General features: G+C 42.7%; 1 protein-coding gene across 2 annotated transcripts in view; it reads right to left on the reverse strand.

Moving 5' to 3' along the window:
- Nucleotides 1-2,181: 2,181 nt before the first annotated feature.
- Nucleotides 2,182-20,993, reverse strand: part of TTC1 (tetratricopeptide repeat domain 1) — a 46,544-nt gene continuing 27,732 nt past the window's right edge. For both annotated transcript variants that reach the window (XM_047848973.1, XM_047848964.1), the window contains exons 4-8: nt 20,800-20,912; nt 15,919-15,955; nt 13,005-13,153; nt 10,438-10,492; nt 2,182-2,805 (exon numbers count right to left, since the gene is read on the reverse strand). In XM_047848973.1, the coding sequence (XP_047704929.1) occupies nt 2,672-2,805; nt 10,438-10,492; nt 13,005-13,153; nt 15,919-15,955; nt 20,800-20,912 (488 nt within the window). In that variant the 3' untranslated portion in view covers nt 2,182-2,671. The remainder of the gene's footprint in view (nt 2,806-10,437; nt 10,493-13,004; nt 13,154-15,918; nt 15,956-20,799; nt 20,913-20,993) is intronic.

Below are 20,993 nucleotides of genomic sequence, written 5' to 3' on the forward strand. Positions count from 1 at the left end.
AAAAAAAAAACCTCCTTGGCTTAAGAAATTTCACACTTAGGGGTGCGTGGGTGGCTTAGTCAGTTGAGTGTCTGACTTTGGCTCAGGTCATGATCTCACAGTTCGTGGGTTTGAGTCCTGCATCGGGCTCTGCACTGACAGCTCAGCCTGGAGCCTGCTTTGGATTCTGTGTCTCCCTCTCTCTCTGTCCCTCCCCTGCTCGCACTCTCTCAAAAATAAACGTTAAAACAATTAAAAAAAAAATTCACACCTAGTTAGATTCTTTTTCTTTCAAGATTCATTGTGAGATTTCAGCAGGGTGGAGGTGGTGAAGGGAGAGGAAGCAGAGAGGAAGGCCTAAGAAGCAAAACCTGGGCACCTGAGTAGCTCAGTCAGTTGAGTGTCCGGCTCTTGATTTCAGCTCAGGTCATGATCTCATGGTTTGTGAGTTCAAGCCCTGCGTCTGGTTCTGTGCTGACAGTGCGGAGCCTGCTTGGGATTCTCTCTCTCCCTCTTTCCCTGCCCCTCCATTGCTCATGCTCGTGCTCTTTGAAAATAGACTAAAAAAAAAAAAAAAAAAAAAAAAAAGCATAACCTCTGGAGCCTGTGGCAATGACAATGTCTTAAGGAAGGCTGTATCTAGGCAAACATGTCTATTTCCTCACTCCCTGGAGGTTCAGACAGGTGCTCAGGAAATCTCAGCTCCGACCTTGGCTGAGTCTCAGCTGTTGAGCCCAAAGTCAGAATCTGGCAAAGTAGCTCTCAAAATGTGATCTGAGGGGAGCCTGGCTGGCTCAGTTGGTAGAGCATGCGACTCTTGATCTTGGGGTTGTGATTCAAACCCCATGTTGGGTGTAGAGCTCTATTAAAGAAGAAAAAAAGTGCCCTGAGGCCTGCCAGGAATTCCTGAGACCCTTTCAGGTCTCCAAGAAGTCAAAGCTATTTTCGCTAATACTAAGAGGTAGGTCAACTGCTTTTCTCACTGTCACACTGTCATGGGTGTGCCCGGTGTAGGATTCGCCAGGCTACACGACAGGATACTGTGACAACCTGAGTGCAGAAGCAGATCTGAATCCTGCTAGCCTCTACTAAGCCACACGTGAAAGAGATTTACAGAAATGTAAAATGATGTCATTCTTCTTACTGAAATGTTTTTGTTTTGGAAGACGTTTTTCTAAAACTATTGTTTTTTAAAAAATATATATATAAACAAGAAATATATTTGCTATTTTTAAAGGAATTAACTAAGTAAGGGACTTCTCAGTTTTAATTTCTCATCTGGTAAACATCAATGGATAAAATCCACATAACCCCAAACACTCTTCAAACGCTCTGGAGTGTGAGGGTCCTGAGGTGAGCGACCTGGGAATCGCTGCTCTGGCAAAACGGCTGCACACGACGTCATCACCACCGAGAGCTGGACACAGGCCTTTTGGCCAAAGCTCGTGCACAATCGCTGTGATTCCTCACACACACTTTTTTGAGAACTTCAGATGCCAGATTTATCATAAAGACAGCAAAGCAAAAGTAACCACGTGCTTTCTCCCTCTCCTTTTCCCCTTAATTCCATTTCAAAATCTGGAAGAGAGGCTTAGCATAGCACAGAATTAACACTGCACATCATTCTGCGACCGACCAACGCACTGCACTCTAAGGGGCTCTGAGGAACAGATCAGAGCCGTGGCACATCTGGACACGGGGCAGGACTGCTGCAATGTCACTTACAGAATTATATGGGCACTTCAGTTCTGAGATGAAACCTGCAAGTCACTGCCTTTGACACTCAAACCAGAACTGAAAGCTTTCACCAACAATCAGTGATGACTAAGAAAGCCCAAACCTACCTTTGAAACCTCTGGGTTTGTGTAGTCTAAAAGAATATGGTTTTGTCTGGGATTCACATACCGCTCTTCTTGAATGGAGCTACTTTAAGTTGAAACTGTTAAGACTGATGCTTGGGCAAAAACACTGATCTCATCATGATCTGCACAAACCTGAAGAGGCCCAAGACACTGTGTGAGGTGGTTTCTGCATTCTAGTACCTGGCGGAATGGTCAGTTCTTCAAGATCATCTTCGAGGTGGCAACTAAGACTGTGGGCAGATCTGTGGATGCTGGTAACATTCAGCAACACTGAGCCTGAAGCCAGAGGAGCCTTCCGCTTTAGCTGTCATTATGGGGACAAAATTCACAAGCCAGCTCAGACCGTCAAAGAAAGCGTTTATTACCACAGAGGAAACCAGGAGACGCTGGAGCCCATGCCCGGCGGCCTGAGCAATGTGAGTAATCAGGGAGAGGGGGCAGCAGGCGGGAGCCTCATGAATCATGTCTGGGTAGTCTCTGAACCTGGCTTGGGCCAGGAGACACTTTGGCTGGGCTTGTGTGTATAGCTCAGGGAGGTCAGCTTTGACAAGCAGGCTTCTGCCCGGACAAAGCAAAGGTCAGCCAGAATCAAGGGTAACAGATGCATAGACACCACCTTAAAACGGAAATCAAATTAGGCTTATTACATCAGAAGTGCATTTGACCTGGATCATAAAACAAGAGGGAGAAGGGAGCACTGGGCCCTAGCAGATAGCCTGTCTTTGAGATAAGATGCTTTTGAAAGTTAAATATTGGCAGGGCCTTCCCCCTTGCTAACAGCGAGCAGCATACAATCTCCAAGCCAGCTTCAAAAGCTACTGTAAACTTTGTTATCTGTTATTATTTGGATTTTGAACAAAATTGATGGAGTAGGAACCAGTAGAGGAATCCTGTTTGATCTGGAAATTTTCGGTGGAGAGTCCAAAAGGTCGAAGAACCAAGTTCCCAAGATCTTTTAGTTTACCTGCAATGTAAAAGTGGAAATTCAAATAAATATGGGGAATAAACAGATGTAGGAAGACCTCGACTGATCCTGCCTTCCTATCTGATTACAAAATATAAAGGACATCTCTCTTCAGTTAAAGAAACTCCTGCTTTTAAAATTATGAAAACTTTAGCCCCCTCAGCAGTGTGGTCACACTTTAGGGCCACCCATCCCCAAGCCTTTTTTTTTTTTATTTGGAGAGAGCAAGTGGGGGAGGGGGGGAGAGAGAGAGAGAGAGAGAGAGAGAGAGAGAGAGAGACACACACACACAGAGACACACAGATTCCAGAGCAGGATCCAGGCTCTGAGCTGTCAGTGCAGAGCCTGATGTGGGGTTTGAACTCATGAACCGTGACATCGTGACCTGAGCCGAAGTTGGACACTTAACCAACTGAGCCACCCAGGCACCACCCCCAATCCTGTACTTTGTAGATGATCTTCCTGTCCCAACAGGCCCGGACCAACAAAGGACACAGGCCCTGGGATGAGTGATGGCCAAAGCGACTGTTGCTCCCAGGGGGGCTGAAAGCATACTGCCGAGCCTCAGGGCCTGGTGCTAAGGGCAGTGGACCCTCCAAGTCTGTTCTTTGTGGAAAAAGCAGCAGCCACCTGCTGCATCCAATTCTACTCAGCAGACTTCTACTGAGCCTGGGTTCACACTGAAGAGCTTCCTGCTTTACTAGGGAAAGCCTTAGCTTCTACACCAAACTCGTTGCTTCTCAGGAAACAGGCGTTCTTATTCCTTTGATGGCACCACCCACCTCAATAGTCCAGTCTCTTCTCCCCAAGATTTGGGCTTTACTCATTAATCACAGGTGCATTCACGTTTCAAAAACCAAAATTGAGACACGTGGTATAAACAAGGAATTTTATGTGGGTTCTACATATAAGAGTGCCACAGAGTTTGTATGTCAACAGCTGGAGATTTATAGGGACTTATGGGGCAATGGGATGGAATATTTGAAGGTAGGAGCATTTTGGAAAATCTTTGGCTGGAACAGGTGAATACACAGTTTCAACTCTTTCTGAACAATTGTTCTTGCAGGTACGCTTCCAATGGAGAGGAGCATGGGGGTAAAGGGGAAGAAACCCCTAACTGTCAGAGCTACGGGTTCCTTCCCACCGTCCCACTTGTTAGCAGCTTTCTCTCTCTGAGGCCTCCCACCTTGAAGCAAAGCCCCAGCAGAGAACTTACAGATGCATGGCCTTCACATGTCAAGGTCTTTTCTAGTAACTCGTTGCAAGAGCTTTTGGTCTCAGTCTAAGACTTATCCCCCGGAAGCTCCCAGACCCAGGCTAACCAGTCTCCAGACAGGCTTCCCAAACTTAAACCTGGATCACACGTGCTGAGTGTGCCTGTTTGAGGAGAGGCGCTGGCAGCCCATCCCCACACCCAGGTGCCGCCCAGAGCACAGCCTCAAGTGGATGGATGCCCAGGTAGGGGCCACAACAAACAAAGAAAGGAGGGGGCATCCTCAGGTAAGCATGAGTCACCCAGGACCTTGGCGGTCTGTCCTGGGGTTGAGGAAGGAGGGCAGGGGGGAAACACACATTTAAAGAAGCCAACTAAAAGGTCACTGCTGGCACAACCCTTGGCTCTTCTGACATGGAGCGAATGAAAGGAGAATGAATCTCAAGGGATGTTCACACCACGCTTCCCAAGAGCAGCAGCGCCATCTGGCAGCCTCCTCTGTTTGAGGGCCACTCTGGACTGGCGACTGAGCCCTGGGTGCCCCCTGGATGGAGGTCTTGCTGCGAGCCCATCTCACTGCACAGCAACCCATGAAAGCGCCAACCGTACAGGCTCTGCCATTTGATGCAATGGGAGCTACAGACTTCGGAGATGCTCTCGGTCTAGCGGGGAGGCAGACACAGGAGCGAGGTGTGCCCTGAGCCCCGGAGAGGAGCTCTCCGCCTGTGCAGGGGTGAGAGGCACCTCAGGAGAGACTACACTGCAGCGCGCTGAGGAACTGAGAGGGGCAGGACGCTGGCATGCCACTGTGTTCCGTGGATGGCAAGGGGACAGGACTTTAAACTGCAGATGGAGAGGGACAATTAGGGCCTTCTGCAGGTTCTCACTTTGCTTGCCCTGCTGAAGAAGGTGCCCACCACAGTGAGCCTTGCACTTTTAGCTTAACTGATTCTCTGGATGGCACTCATTAAAACGTGCTTCCCCAGAAGCCCTCTGCCGACACCTGCATGTCCCAGTCAATGACCGACTGAGCTCGGTAGGGGCAGACCAGGTGCTTTGACAGGTGAGTGGGGCTCCCCGATGGCTTTGCTGGAACTTTCTGAGCACTACATGCTGGGTGAGACTTCCTACTCCGCTTCCCTCTATCCTCCACAGCCATCTGACAGCTCCCACCCCTCTGCCCCACTTCCCCTTCCAGGTGTTTCCCCGATGGGTTTCTTGTACATCTAATCTGATCCTGCTTCTGTTTCTCTGAGGACTCAGCCTGCACACAGGCTATCATTCTCCTTCCTTCCATTCTCGGCCTTTCTAACATTCCGCAATAGTTTTACTATGTGATCTCCAGATCAAAATGTGGGAAGTTCTGCCTGCTACGTGAGACAATGCACACAAAGTGCCTGAGACACCTGATAAAGACACGATGAAAAAGTCTCCATGTTAGAGACGACCTGAGGTTCCCAGACTTGAATCTGACCAACAGTCCTAAGTTCACATGTGTGGCATCTTGCTGTGTGGTAGGGAGGCAGAGACAGGAGACAGTCACTTCACCAGAATAAGCTGAGATAGGATGGGGAAGACAAGACACACACACACACACACACACACACACACACAAGCCAGTTCACGGGGAAGCTGAGATATGAGTGCCAGGAGAGTCAGTAAGAAGATTCCTTCCTGGGGGTGGGGAGGGGGGAGCCCTGCCAGAGTTTCTCGTGTAAGAGTGTCCATGCGAATCATCATCAGAGGACAGACAGGACTGTAGTCATTTGAGACAGAGGGAGCGGGCAGGGCTGGCAAAAATGGTTTGGATAAATGTATAGAGAGGGGTGGGCAAGGGCAAGCAATGTGTCCAGTGGGCTCGGGCATGTTCTTATGAGCCAGGCCAGAGTCTATGGCTCTTGTGCCACGGGGAAGGCCACTGAAGATTTGAGAACTGAGCTTTAAGGGTTAATAATGCTGTGGCAAAGGAAGAATGAAAAGGAGAGGCTGGAGGTGGTCCTGACAGAAAGTTAGTGCAACATTCTGGGAAAGCAGCCATTTATTTATTCACTGAACAAATATCTGAATGCCTATAATGCTGGGTAAAGAAGTTCTGAGGGGTGCAAGGCTGGCTCAGTTGGTGGAGCGTACAACTCTTGATCTCGGGGTTGTGAGTTTGAGACCCACACTGGGTGTACAGATTACTTAAAAATAAAATCTTAAAAAGGAGGAAGAAGAAAAGCTCTGAAATCAGACTGAGGCCAGTGAGAATATAAGGGAACAGAGTAAAACATTATGGTAGAACCAATGATTTTTTGGTTGAAAGATGATTGAAAAATTCATCTTTTGCTGTTTATGGTTACAGCAGAGAAGCACCTTCGGTAGAGATCATGCTCATAAATATACTCACACTCACCCTCAGGAGTTTCCCTGCTGCTGTTTAGAGTCCGGTTGGATGCTCAGAGACTAATGCAGCTTCCTGGCCCCTCGGACAGGATCTGCCACATTAGCCTATCTGCCACCCTTTCCACTCGCTGCCAAATTGTACGCCTTCCCTATCTAGGCAGTAATCGGTCAGATTTTCTTATTTCCACTTGGAGCAGATCTGGCACCATCACTCAGCTGGGACGTGTCAACATGTCCGTGTTAGGATCTCATCTATTAGACTAACTGCAGGCAAAGAGAAGAGTCCCAAATTGCTTGTGCTCAGACAGGAATGTTTATGACCAGAGATCAACGCTTGTCACTGGATCCAGATCTGATAAGTGTTAGTTTCTATGCCTCCAAGCAACACTGTGTCACAATAACCCAATGGACTCTTACACGTAACTTCTCCTTGGAGATACTGTGTGGCAGTCCATTCACCCTGGGGACGGCCAGGAATGCCATTTGTTTTCACTTCCTTAAGACAGCTGGGGTTTGGGCCCAGCAGGACACAACTGAATCCCGACTCACTGCATTTCCTCTTATGAGGCAGGAAAACTAAGCCATGCAGCTGCCTCTTGCTTTCCTTTGAGCAAAAGGCAAATCAAGCAGAGAATATGGAAGATAAAATAATTCACAGCCAAATCAAATGCCTACATTAGCTTTTGGGTGAAAGTGGAGGCTGAAATAAGCCTTCCCAAGAACTGTCAAAGAAGCAGGAGTGACTTTTTTTTTTCTTTAAAGTTTACTTATTTAAAGAGACAGAGAGAATGCAAGTGGGGGAGGGGCAGAACAAGAAGGGGACAGAGGACCTGAAGTGGGCTCTGTGCTAACAGCAGAAGGCTGGATGGGGGGCTCGTACTCACAAACCGTGAGATCATGACCTGAGCTGAAGTCAGACACTTAACCGACTGGGCCAGCCAGGCGCCCCAGGAGTGACTCTCTTGAGAGGAGCTGGAGAAGCAGCAACCAGGGAATGAGGCAGAAAGCAGGGCAGTGAAAATCTACAAACTGATACTCTCTGAGGGAATAATGACAGCAAGGGATTGGTTTAGAGACACTCATGTGGCCAGAGCACACTGCATGTGGAGTCTCTAACAAGCATCAGGCAGAGTGGCATGAAAAGAAATATGAAAAAAAGACCCTGGATTTCCATACTCACATGTATGACTTCAGAAGGTTTTTTTTTTTTTTTTTAATGTTTATTCATTTTTGACAGAGCGAGACAGAGCATAAGCAGGGGTGGGGTGGAAAGGGGGACACAGAATCCGAAGCAGGCTCCAGGCTCTGAGCTGTCAGTACCAGAGCCTGACGTGGTGCTCAAACTCACAAACCATGAAATCATGACCTGAGCCGAAGTCGGACACTCAACCAATTGAGCCACCCAGGCGCCCCTATGACTTCAGCAGTTTTAAGAGACAGTGACAACGTCAAGGCTTTCTTATGACGTTGGGTGAGGGAGCTGGTTCTAGGACCCTCTACTATGCAGCGCAGAGAAGCACCTAATGCACGGAAAGAGCCAAAAGAACGTGTCAAATCTTTGCAAAGACAACGGACAGGTTACTTCCAAGTGACCTTATGTAGCTCTTGATCACGGCATCATACAAGATGGTGTTCTTAATTCAGTTCACAAATGTGTACTCGTTAGGTTGCTAGTGGCCAGGAGTGAACACCTGAGAAACTTCAGGAATCAGGAGAGCAGAAATATGTTCCAAGAGGGTGTAAGGAGGTGATGGTATGAGTGGAAGAGCTGGGCTGGATGGGAACAAGGCCCAGGCGTGTGCCACAGTGGCTGGGCAGGAAACAGCCGCAGGTGCCTATGAGAGGGAAGCATTACTGGGGTTGTTCTAATGATTTATGTAATTTTTTTTCTAATAATTTTCTCAATAACAGGCTAGAAAGGGAGAAGCAAGGATGTTCACCCTTTCATTAGTCCAACTAGGATTTTTTCCTTCACGGAGGCAGCTTTATCGCTCTTTTTTCTAACAAAAAGGAAGTCAACTTACTGAGAAAAGAAAAAGAAAAAGTCAGAGATAACGGAGCAAACTTAAATAAAAAAGCTCATTTTGTTAAATAATGACCTCACTTTGTAAATGCCAATGACAAGTGGTATTGAGCAGGCTTTTAAAATCTTTAACTGCCAGTTTTTAGCAGAAGCCAGCATTCCAGAGAAACCAGCACTAAAAATTGTGTGGTCCACTGCAGAAGGCTTGCTCAGAATGTCTAGGGGTGAGATTATTCTGCCGTGAGTGGCCCCCAAGGACCCCCCCAGCAGAGGAAGCACAGCCATGGCACCTGTAAGGGGGAGGGAAGAAGTCCGGAATGCTCTTGTGGGGCTGTGATTCCACCTCAAGAATGCTCTCTCCCTTTTAGGCTCTCCTACAGTGGGGAACACCTAGAGGCAGTATCTTATTCATGATCCTTCTACTGAGTAAGAATGTAAAGGAGTCTAGTTATTCATACTTTTTATGTTTAACAACAAACTGACATATGATTTACCAAGCAACTTAAACTGCTGAAATCCAATGAGGGGAGAAGTCATTACAGAAGAAACTGAGAATGAATTCAACTTGAATATTTCAAACGAAGGGGACAATATAAGTAAAACCCAAAGCTACAGAGACAGAAATTCTGGCTCATGAGAATTTAGAGGGACTCAGCCAGCCAGGCAAGGAGAAATGGAAGTTTTGATTCCATCGGGAGTTGACAATGGCTATAAGATTCTGTCTACATCCATCCCTTCACAGTTTCAAACTGGCTCAAAGAAACAGACCCGGAGAACAACAAGGGTCTTTTCCAAGAGCACTGTGGCCACCCCAAATCTCCTCCAGCCTGAATCTGGCTCAGCTAAGTACAGATACTAGCTTTTTTCTAAAACAAAGAGTCACTGTTAGAATAGGTGAAAAATTCTCTTTTCCCTTTTCTTTGAAGAAAGAGTACCTCTAAAATAATTTTTTTTTTGCTCAAACAAGGTGTCAATTAGGGAAAACTGTCAAGTAGGTGTAAATTAGGGAAAGAAAGAGCCTTTTTTGGAAAAACTGGGGAATGCTCCAGAAGTGTCCCCAACTCTAAAACAGTTCTTAGCAGGAGCAAGAGGTTTTGGATTGTCCAGGTTTAATGGCTTGTTCTCAATCAGTTCTGCTATCAGACTGATCCTTTGGAAAATATGTTCTCATTCTCTGGATACTGACACCTATGCGGTGGCCATAAATGGCCAAGTCCAATTTATTTTAAGATTTTTTGTTTAGGCCCACCTGATGGCAATATATTAAATTCAATTCACATAGTAGATTTAGAAAATATTCATAAGGTAAAACACAAAGCAGATCTTGAGCAGGGAAATACGAGACAGGTTATAAGCAGAATGTGCTGGAGAGCTCTCTGTCTAGGAAACTTGACTCCCTTGAGTCAAACAGGCTGTTCATGGGAAGGCTTCTCTGACCCCAACTATAAAATGCTTCAGCAAATAAGAGAAATAAACCATGAATCCATTTGACGTATGCTTCACTCACACTCCTTTGTTCTCCTCACCATTTATTCCTCATTCCTGACTTCTCATGTCTTCTCAAACACTGAAGGGACTCTCATGCCATTTTCAAAACAAAAATTCCCTTAGTTCTGACACAGTATCGGCTGGTAGTGACTATACTCTAATGAAATGAAAAACATAAGTCATTTACTTCATGAAGAAACTCAACTCTTTTCATGAAATTCATGACCTGAAATAGTTGTTAGTGGGATCCCAGGTTGAATCACATTTTGCATTCTTGAAGGCAGGAAAAACTAAATAGAAGTTTAGTTTTTAAAAAGCTGACACCTCTCTAAACCACTCTAAACCTCCTGGAGTCCAAAACAGCTCAAACTCACTAGGGCCATGGTTTGGCTCACACAACAAATGAAGGGCCCCAGAGCTATTTCTCACTGTTGTATTTTCCTCCAGCAAGTACCAAATCCTGCTGTCTGCATCCTGCCTCCCAGCTACCAGGGCCATGGGAAAGTAAGGGGCGCAAACTTACCTAACATCTCTGCCTTTAGCTTTTCATTACGTTCTTCAATCTGCTTAGGTAATCTCTGAGGGGAAAAGAGGAGAAACAAGAAGAGCTGGTGAAAAATCTTCTGGCTTTGTTTTGAAATTGGGCAACACACACTTAATGTGAAAGTCAGAGCAGGTGATGTACATATATATGATCCTGTTAAATACAGAAAAAAAACCCACAAATATTTGTGGGTGAGCTACACAAAGGAGTTTTGTCTGGTTCACTGCTATACTTCCAGTTCTTGGCCCAGTGGCCTGGGAAGAATCTCAATAAAAATTTGGTGAATATACACATAAAAAAATTTCTGAAAGAATACATACCAGATGTTTACAGTGGTAATATTTAGGTGGTAGGATTATAGTTTATATATTAAAAAAATTTTTTTTGGCTCATTTATATTTTTTAACTTGAAGTCCCTTATTAATATAATCTAATTTGCTAAGAAGGGGTCAGATCAATATTGGATGTTCCTAAATGATCACCTAGCTCAGGGTTTTTCAATCTTGGCAACATGATATCCTGGACTACGTAATTCTTTGTTGTGGGGGTTGTCTTGTGCATCTTGTGCAGGATGTTTAGAGCATCCCTGGCCACTAGATGCCAAGAGTACCATGCTGGTCATGACAACCAAAGTGTCTTCAGACATTGCCACATGTCCCTGGCAACCCATCCCAAATCATGCCAGCTGAAAATCACTGATCTAGATCAGAGTCTCAGATGGCTGCTTTTAGCTCTATGATCGGCCCTAAGTACTCTGCGATAACCCAGTTATAATAATTCAAAATAAAATAAATTCTTCATGCATATGACAACTAATATAAAAGGCTTCCTTTTACAAACGGTTTAAACCTAATTTGCCAAGGATAAAGGCTACCAAGAATTTAGCCAAGATTTTAAGAACTCTATTCCTTTTCTCCATGTCAAATTAAGTCAATACTACCACCAGAGATGTCAAAAGTCACATAAAGCACTAAAACTGGTGTCAAATTTACTTATGTATTTAATGATCCGAATCAGTCTTTTTCTCATTGCTCCATTTTTAGATAAATAAAAAATTTGTTATTACTGAAGGAATTCATCTCGAGGGTGCAAAAACACAAAGCAAAACAAAACCCAAACCACCTAGGACATTAATGCAGGGAGACCGGTCAACATCTCTCAGGTCTGCTTGGTGGAATAATGATCTCGTGAAATGAGTGGGAAGTCCTACATGGCGGGGCCCTGCTCAAATGCTCTCAAGCATCCAGACAGGAAATGTAACCTAGGAAATCAATCAGTGTAAGGCAATAGAGAGCAGCATAGTCAGCAAGGAACTGAAGAGTTCCAGCCGAATGCCAAGACACAGGAATTCAAGAAAGATCCAGTATGTCCACACCTCCCAATTTTTAAGAGGGGTCTGACTTAGATTTTCATCTAAACCTTTCCATTTTAAAATGCTGCCTTCAATGAAAAAAACGTCCCCGCCGTCTCATCTCCTGGAGGCCTGTAACCTGTGCTGTGTGCTGGTGCACACGACAGACCTCTCTGTCCTCATGGCCAGCTGGGAAGTTTGGCAGCGAAGAAGACTGTTTAATGAAGTCAGTGTTTCTCAAACGTATCTGAACATCTGTTATCTGGGAGGGCGATAATACAGACACATCCAACTCTGCAGCACGTGTGTTAGAGGGTGTACTGCTCTGCACATTAGAGACCAAGAGCAGTGCTAAAGGTAAAGGCACAGATCCAAGGTTATTTTTAAGGGGACAACTCCAGTAATATGTAGCTAATTGACAACTGACCTAAAAATACTGTGATGTTTATTAGAAGCAAAAGGATCTACGGTGCCATGGACAAGAATAAGAGTCATTTTAAGAAAGATAAGGAGGCTAATTTGGAATATATTTAATTGGAAACATGCTGGCCATATAATAACTAGAAACTCGGTGACTGAAAAAGATGGACAGAAAACCAGAGTTTATGATCTATAACACTAAGATTCATTTTGGACTAAACTGTACAACTACAGTGGACAAGATCTGCCTAGTCCAACAATGAAACTGAGTTCTTATTAACTCTACAGATGAACAGAATGGGGATTAAATGGCATATGGTCACAAAGTTAGATCTCCCATATATTTTCTTCCAGGTGCTAGTCCATTATTCGTGATCACTTTGACTCCTTAGACCGTATTTGTGATTGGTGAATAAAATGACAAAAGTGTGAAAAAAAAATTATAATATAAATATATAAAAAACAGAACGTAGTTGGGTCCCAAAGGATTATTTAAGATTCAGTGAGTAGCAATACATGGAACAGAAAAAAAAAAAACACTTAAAAAAATTAGGTTTACCAGGATACCTGGGTGGCTCAGTCACTTAAGCGTCTGACTCCTGACTTTGGCTCAGGTCATGATCTCATGGTTCGTGAGTTTGAACCCCGCACTGGGCTCTGCGCTGACAGCACAGAGCCTGCCTGGGATTCCCTCTCTCTCCCTCCCTCTCTGTCCCTCCCCCACTTGCTATCTCTCTCTCAAAATAAATAAAATAAATAAAAAAAATTGGTTTACCATGCAAGCTTCTCTTGCTTGATGTATTGATGGATCTTTTTCTAATATGGATTTATAGTCCTCCAGGGCTTCATCTAGCTTATCAGTCTTCTCATACAACTCCGCTCTCCTCAATATTGCCCTGATATAGCTGGGGTTTAACTGAATAGCTGTAAAAAGAGAAGAAATCTTTGTTACCATGAGGAAAAAGGGCCTGCACATCCTCAGCTATATCATGTTTCTTTATTAACCATCCTCTGAAGGTCTAAAAGGAAGAATCATTTGTCAAAGGCTACACCTGGCACAGGCAAACTTTTTCTTATAAAGGGCAAGACAGTAAATATCTCAGGCTCTATGGGACAGACCATCTCTTTTGCAACTATTCAACTCTGTGACTGTAGTACAAAAGAAACGACAATGTATAAATATATTTATTATAAATAAATAGATGGCTGTGTTCCCATAAACCTTTGTTTATGGACATTGAAATTTGCATTTCATAATTTTCATATATCACAAAATATTTCCCTTCTGATTTCTAACCACTTAAGAATGTAAAAGCCATTCTTAGCTCATGGGCTGTACACACGCAGGTGGCAGGCTGGATTTGGCTTGATGATTATAGTTTACTAAACCCTGGTCTATACCCAAAGTCCTGTTTTCACACACTTGTCCTTCATCTAGTTCACAACAGGCCAGAACACAGAGCCCATGTGCACAGTGCCAAAGTGAACAAGAATCTGAAGGTACAAATGAAAGAGTTGAAGGAACAGTTTGGTGGCAGATTCTGCTATGATCCTTTTTTCTAGGCCTCAATGACTGAGGTTATGCCTTAACTACTGAGGCTACATGTTTAGCTAAACCCCCATTGTTCCTTCAAACTTGTGTTCCAACACCTTTAGGTCACTGGTGCATAACACCCTTTTTTTTTTTCTTAATTTTTTTTAAATGTTTATTTTTGAGAGAGACAGAGACAGAATGTGAGTGGGTTAGGGGCAGAGAGAGAGGGAGACACAGAATCCGAAGCAGGCTCCAGGCTCCGAGCTGTCAGCACAGAGTTCAACATGGGGCTCCAACTCACAAGCTGTGAGATCATGACCTGAGCTGAAGTCGGACGCTCAACCAACTGTGCCACCCAGGTGCCCCATAACACCCTTTCCTTTATCCAACAACAATTGCCCTTTGAAAAATCCTCTGCCCATGTTTTGGATCAACTATATACTGTCTTTCTCCTATTCGTTTGTTTCTTTTTCTGTTAGAAAGCAATGTCATGGCTCTAGAACTTTTTTCTCTTCAAGTAATATACTCAACTTTTACTCATTCATGCTTTTAGTAACTATTTCTTTAGTAACAAATATATGTACTTCATGTAGTATTATCTCTAGAGTATAGTGGTAAACAAGCAGACAAGATCCTTCACATGAAGCTTTAAGCTATTCTAGTAGATCAGTGAAGGGAGGAAAATAAGGTAACTTCAGAGAGTGCTCAAAGACTACGAAAAGGGAATATCTGAGGGAAGCCAGCCATTTGAAAGGTGGAGTGGTTACAGAAAAAGGAGATCTGAACATCAGCAAACTGTTCCTAATTTAAATTCTTCTAACCCACACATCTCACACAAATTAAGGTTAAATACCTTCCTCCAAACAAAACAGTATATTCAGAATTAGTTCTAGCCCAACACAGTAATAGATCGAAAGTACTTTGCTAGATTCAAAGTAGTAACACTTTCCTTCAGTACATTAAGAAGGAAATACTAAGTATACAGAAATACTAAGCATAAAGAAAAGAAAGCCAGTAAAGAAGGTGATTAATTAATGTGAAGAAAAAAAAGAGAGGAGTTCATGCTGAGCATGAGTGGGACTAGATAACATACAAGCTTCCTTCTAACTCTTCAATTCTCTAAAAGAAAATACTATCCAAATATGGAAAACTGAAAAAATTTCCCAAATTATTAATTACCTAGAAATTCATGAGAGTAGTAGGATGCAAGGAAAAGTGATCATGTGTATTCTCCAAACCAACTGTCTGGACTATTAGGAAATTTTTGAAACAAAAACAAAAACCAACCAACCAACCAACCAACCAACAACCCAATAGTGATCCTATGGCTGGGAGTGTGTCTATATGTTGGTGAGATGAAAAGACCATAATGGAACTCAGGTAGCAGACAGTAAAGTCTCGGTTCACTGTGTAGAATCTGAAAATGTAATTAAAATGATGGCAAGTAGATTTGGAGGAATTATTACAAGTGAAAAGAGTACCAGTTCCCCAATAGAAGCTGCCCCTCACTGTGCTGCTTCTCTCTCCACAAATACACAGATCCAGATGCCCTAGCAGCAGTTAAAATCTTCAATTTCAATCTCCTCAGAAAGTAATTCAGACACTACAGAAGTGAATCCTGTTCCATGGGTTTCTGTTGCCAAGGTAGCTTTGAATTTTTCTTCACATATTTACTAACACAGGATAAACTGACAGAACTATCTATTCAAAAGCATGTATACTAAGGTGACTGTTATACAGTACCTCCAAGAAGGCTGAACTATAAAGCTTCTTCTTTTAAAGGTTCCAGAATAAGGGTACACACATGTACAAGTACAGTTGACCTTTGAACAACGTGGGGGTCAGGGGTGCTGACCTGTTTACCAGAAGCCTTACCAGTAACAGATGATTAACACATACTATGTATATATGTTATATACTGTATTCTCATAGCAATGGAAAGCTAAACAGAAAAAAATATTAAGATATCATAAGAGAAAATACATATAGAGCACTTTAATGTATTTATTGAAAAAACTCCACGTATAAGTAGACCCATGCAGTTCAAACCTGTGTTGTTCAAGGGTCAACTACACATATCTGACTGACTCTATTTGTTCAGCTGAGGTAATTAATGCTCTCATATGTTAACATACAACAAGACTAAAAAGTTTACCTTTGTTGCAGTCACTGATGGCCATCTCTTTCTTGTCCTAAAAGGAAACAAAACATTAATATGTGTCACTCTAGTTCTATCTTAATAGTTCAAAGAGTCAATAACATACACTGATCATTAATAACTGGTTGTGGAGATGCACAATACTCTTCAAAGACATCACATGAAAACATGCATGATATTTCCAAGCTAAAATTCAAACTAATGGTGACAGCTCTGATGTAAAAGCCTTCTAGCAACAAATTATTCATAGTTTCTTCCTAACACCTTTAAAGATTGTTGCAATTGACCTATTATATTTGCAAGGCACTTCACATTAGAATGCTGATATTGAGAAAAGGTTGTGATCAATGAGCAGGGCAAATGATTGATATATGAATAACTATTAATAACCCTCCTCTTTGGCTAGCTGTTGTATTCTCACACCCAAAGTGGTATCTTCCAGAAAGTATGCATTATGGACACACACTGTGGCTTATCATTAGTCTCGGTTATAAATCTTAATTTATCCACTGATGAAATAAAAATACAAAACAATGCATGAAATAAGATATCTAATTAAACTTGCTGAATCTAGAAGAATGGCATAGTGGAAAGAACACTGGATGTCAAAAGAACTAGACTGGAAATCCAGCTCTGACACTAACCTATTTAACTCTTCAAGCAATGTCTATTTTCCCCAAATCAGAAGTTTTCTACAATATTTCAGAAATTTTAATTCATTTTTTTTTTTTAATTTTTTTTTTTTTCAACGTTTATTTATTTTTGGGACAGAGAGAGACAGAGCATGAACGGGGGAGGGGCAGAGAGAGAGGGAGACACAGAATCGGAAACAGGCTCCAGGCTCTGAGCCATCAGCCCAGAGCCCGACGCGGGGCTCGAACCCACGGACCGCGAGATCGTGACCTGGCTGAAGTCAGACGCTTAACCAACTGCGCCACCCAGGCGCCCCTCAGAAATTTTAATTCAAATAAATGTTCAATACTTCCTATAATGGCTATTGGAGAAAACACTAAATATTTTACACAATATTTCAGAGCAATGTCTATCAAACTGGGTTTCAGAATTCAGTCAAAAACAATTCCAGGAGTGGGGAGTGACTGCCTAATCGGTACAGGATTTCCTTTTGGGGTCACAAAAAAGTTCTGGAACCAGACAGTGGTGATGGTTACATAATGTTGTGTATATATTTAATCATACTGAATTGTACAGTTTAAAATGGTTAAAATGGTCAGTTTTATGTTATTTTGCATTTTACCCACAACAAACAAAAAAGGTTTCAGAGTCATCTGGGAGTCACTAACTATATTATCTCTCTTCCAATGTTCATCGTAACAATTTACATATTAAAAGCTCTATGAAGTCCCGTAGTAAAGATATCTGTATACTTTTGTGTAAGTCAGTATTTCCCTAACTCACCATATTTGCATAAATCTAAAACACACAATTTCATATTAAATTCTTTTTTTTTAATCTTAAATGTTTCTTTATTTTTGAGAGAGACAGAGACAGGCTGTGAGTGGGTTAGGGGCAGAGAGAGAGGGAGACACAGAATCCGAAGCAGGCTCCAGGCTCCGAGCCATCAGCACAGAGCCCAACGCAGGGCTCGAACTCACAGACTGTGAGATCATGACCTGAATTGAAGTCGGAAGCTCAATCGACTGAGCCACCCAGGCACTCCTTAAAAAAAATTTTTTTTAATGTTTTTATTTTTTTTTTGAGACAAAGGGAGACAGAACATGAGCAGGGGAGGGGCAGAGAGAGAGGGAGACACAGAATCTGAAGCAGGCTCCAGGCTCAGCACAGAGCCCGACGCGGGGCTCGAACTCACAGACTGTGAGATCATGACCTGAGCTGAAGTCGGACGCTTAACCAACTGAGCCATCCAGGCGCCCCTACAATTTCATATTTTAAAGTTTCTAAAATAGGAGTAAATCTTTACAACTTATGTGTATATTGGTGGTGGTGGTATTCTTTGTGCCCCTAAAAAACCGCTAAGTGGCAATGCATCTTATCAATAACCAGCCCCTGCAGATCAAGGAATTATGGCATTTTACTCTGGAATCCTTTGTTTGAGGCTTATAGTCTACTAACACCTCAGGGCACTCAGGTATTGTCTGCTGCTAAGAGTGGCAGTCCAAGGTGCTGTGTATTAGGGGTGCCTGGGTAGCTTAGTCAGTTAAGCATCTGACTTCAGATCACGATCTCACGGTTTGTGGGTTCAGGCCCCACATGGGGCTCTGTGCTGACAGCTCAGAGCCTGGAGCCTATTTCAGATTCTGTGTCTCCATCTCTTTGCCCCTCCTCCAATCACAATTTGTCTCTGTCTCTCTCAAAAATAAAATATACATTAAAAAAAAATTTTGTTTTAAGTGCCATGCAATTAAAAACTCAGAACCTATTTGCCATCGTTTCATAACTTACATAAGTCACACACACACACACACACACACACACACACACACACCACATTGTATATAAGGACAGTTTTAAAAATTTAGGGCTTTGTCTGCTCTTGTGTAGCCAGGCCTAGAGCTGAAACTCTGCCCTAACTCCAGTTGGCCTTTACTCACCAGATGTGAAATGTAAAGCCTGGTCAGTGTTGTTCAGTCAGGGATGGTGAGCCTACCTTTCAGAAATCCTAAAAGCAGTTAACCCACCACTTCTTGAAAAACTCAGAATATGCTCCTTATATCACTTCCAGTGCATTAATCCTGGAAGTTTTCATGTTTCTAATTTTAGAATCGTAAAATATTAAGAGTACAACTTAAAAGAATAAACAACTGTGCTAACAAAGCTATCCCTTGTACAGGAAACAGTCACAGAACAACTCTCTTTTGAGTTCTTCTCAGATGTGACAGACAAAAGACTAGCAAGACCATACCTTTTCCTAATTCCAAGAACCTGGTCAATGATACTAGTTCAACGTAGGCAGTATTAGTAACTTGGCAACTGTGGAAACAAAGAATTCCAAATCTCAGGAGCCAAATGGGTATGATGCCTTTTCTCTGAAATTCAAGATAACCCTGATGTCATTTCACAATGACAATTTCCAGTCTGAGAATGTGGCAAGATGTCTCCAGGAAGCAAAAGCAAAAGCAAAAGATTTTTCCAGCTAAGCGTAAAAACTGTTAGGTGTGAATTCAGGTCAATGGTAGAAATATATGAATGAATATTGTTCTAAGTAAACTAAATTATTTTGTTTCTTCGAACAAAAAATGTCTGCGTACTCTAGAATTCTTTCTTTTCCCATGCCACATGAATCACTCTAAAAACACTTCACCTTGGAAATTGAATCCACTAATCAAACATACAGGTTTAAACATACCAAAACCCCCTCACCTTTTTTCATGTCTAATTACTGAAATAATCCCCACCCTACCCCCTTAAAAAAAAAAAAAAAAACACCCTTACTCATCCGAAGTGACTTTGGTAGAGGTACTGGAGAATTTCTGGCAACAAGATAAAGTGACATAGATACCTGATCTAAACAAACAAAAAACTACTTAAGCCAATCCTGACCATGTTTTGTGGTTGCTTAAAGGTATGCTAAATAACCCACTCTTTGAGCTTTGGATATAAATAGCCAGAATTTTAAATAATTGGTATGGCTTTTTTCAAAACTCTCACATCATTTCAATCCACTAAAATAGACTATGTTGACTAAACAGGAATAGCAGATAAATCAACAAGAAATCTAACTTTTAATACCAATATAACACAAAACAAATACAACTGTACTCTTCTCTACACTCTTGTGGTTCGAAGTTCTCAAACCGTTGGGAGATACAAAATGCATTTGAACTTTCCCGGACACTTACTTTACACTTTAGGGGCCTCTCATCTTAACTGTTGGATTTCTGCCTGTGTCCATACTTTTGACAGAAAATCAGAATCCTAGGAATAAGCATTTTGAAGTCTAGAGTTTTAATCAGTGTTTCCCTGTCCCTTTGAGTCTTTATCTAGAATTCCAGAGGCCTAAAATAAACAGCTGCAGCTATTCCAGGATATATATTACTTGGTTTTTTGCTTGATGCAGAATTTGTCAGTGTTCCTCCCATGAAAGCATTTGATCAACCTCTCCAACAAGGAATGTTAAGAGTAATCTGACTCAAGTTTTTTCCTTTAAACAAACAAAAACATTTATTTTGAGAGAGAGGGAGAGGGAGGGAGGGAGGGAGGGAGGGAGGGAGAGAGAGAGAGAGAGAATGAACACATGGGAGCAGGGGAGGGGCAGAAAGGGGGAGAGAGAAACCCAAGCAGGCTCCATGCTAAGCATAGAGCTGGACACGTGGCTCGATCCCATGACCATGAGATCATGACCTGAACCGAAATCAAGAGTCGGATGCTCAACTGACTGAGCCTCCCAGGCACTCCCAGATACTTTTCTATCTTCCCTGTGCCCTTTACATCAGGGAAATACATGGGCAGGACAAGGGAGGCAACTTTAAGCCCCTGTGCTAGTTGTTCTTTTTTTTTTTTTAAAGATTTTATTTTTAAGTAATCTCTCCATCCAAGGTGGGGTTCGAACTCACAACCCTGAGATCAAGAGTTGTAGCCCTCATGCTAGTTTCGGAACAAAAGCTATCCTATGAAACACTGCAAGTTCATGTACTTCTTAAAAAGAAATGGTCAGGGGGCAGCTGGGGGGCTCAGTTGGTTAAGTGTCCAACTCTTTATCTCGATTCAAGTCATGATCTCATGGTTACTGAGTTCGAGCCCCATGCTGGGTCGGGCTCCACACTGATAGTGCAGTGCCTGCTTGGCATTCTCTTTCCTTCTCTCTGCCCCATCCTTGTGTGCATATGCTCTCTCTCCCAAAATAAATAAATAAAAACTTTTAAAAAGAAAAAAGAAAAAAAAAGGGTTAAAAACACATACCTGTTTCATCCTTGCAGCAGCTCTATTTGAAAACAGAATAGACCTGTCTTTCTGGTAGCAGGATGGGCACATCTGAAGGGCTTGACTGTAAGAACTCTCAGCTTCTATATAATCTGAAGATAAGGTAAAAGAGGTCATTAAGATTTTGTCCCTGCTATTATTGTATGCCATAGTATCTCAGAATGCATAGCTTT

Source organism: Prionailurus viverrinus, chromosome A1, assembly GCF_022837055.1.
Source record: "Prionailurus viverrinus isolate Anna chromosome A1, UM_Priviv_1.0, whole genome shotgun sequence".
In the NCBI taxonomy this organism is placed as follows: Eukaryota; Metazoa; Chordata; class Mammalia; order Carnivora; family Felidae; genus Prionailurus; species Prionailurus viverrinus.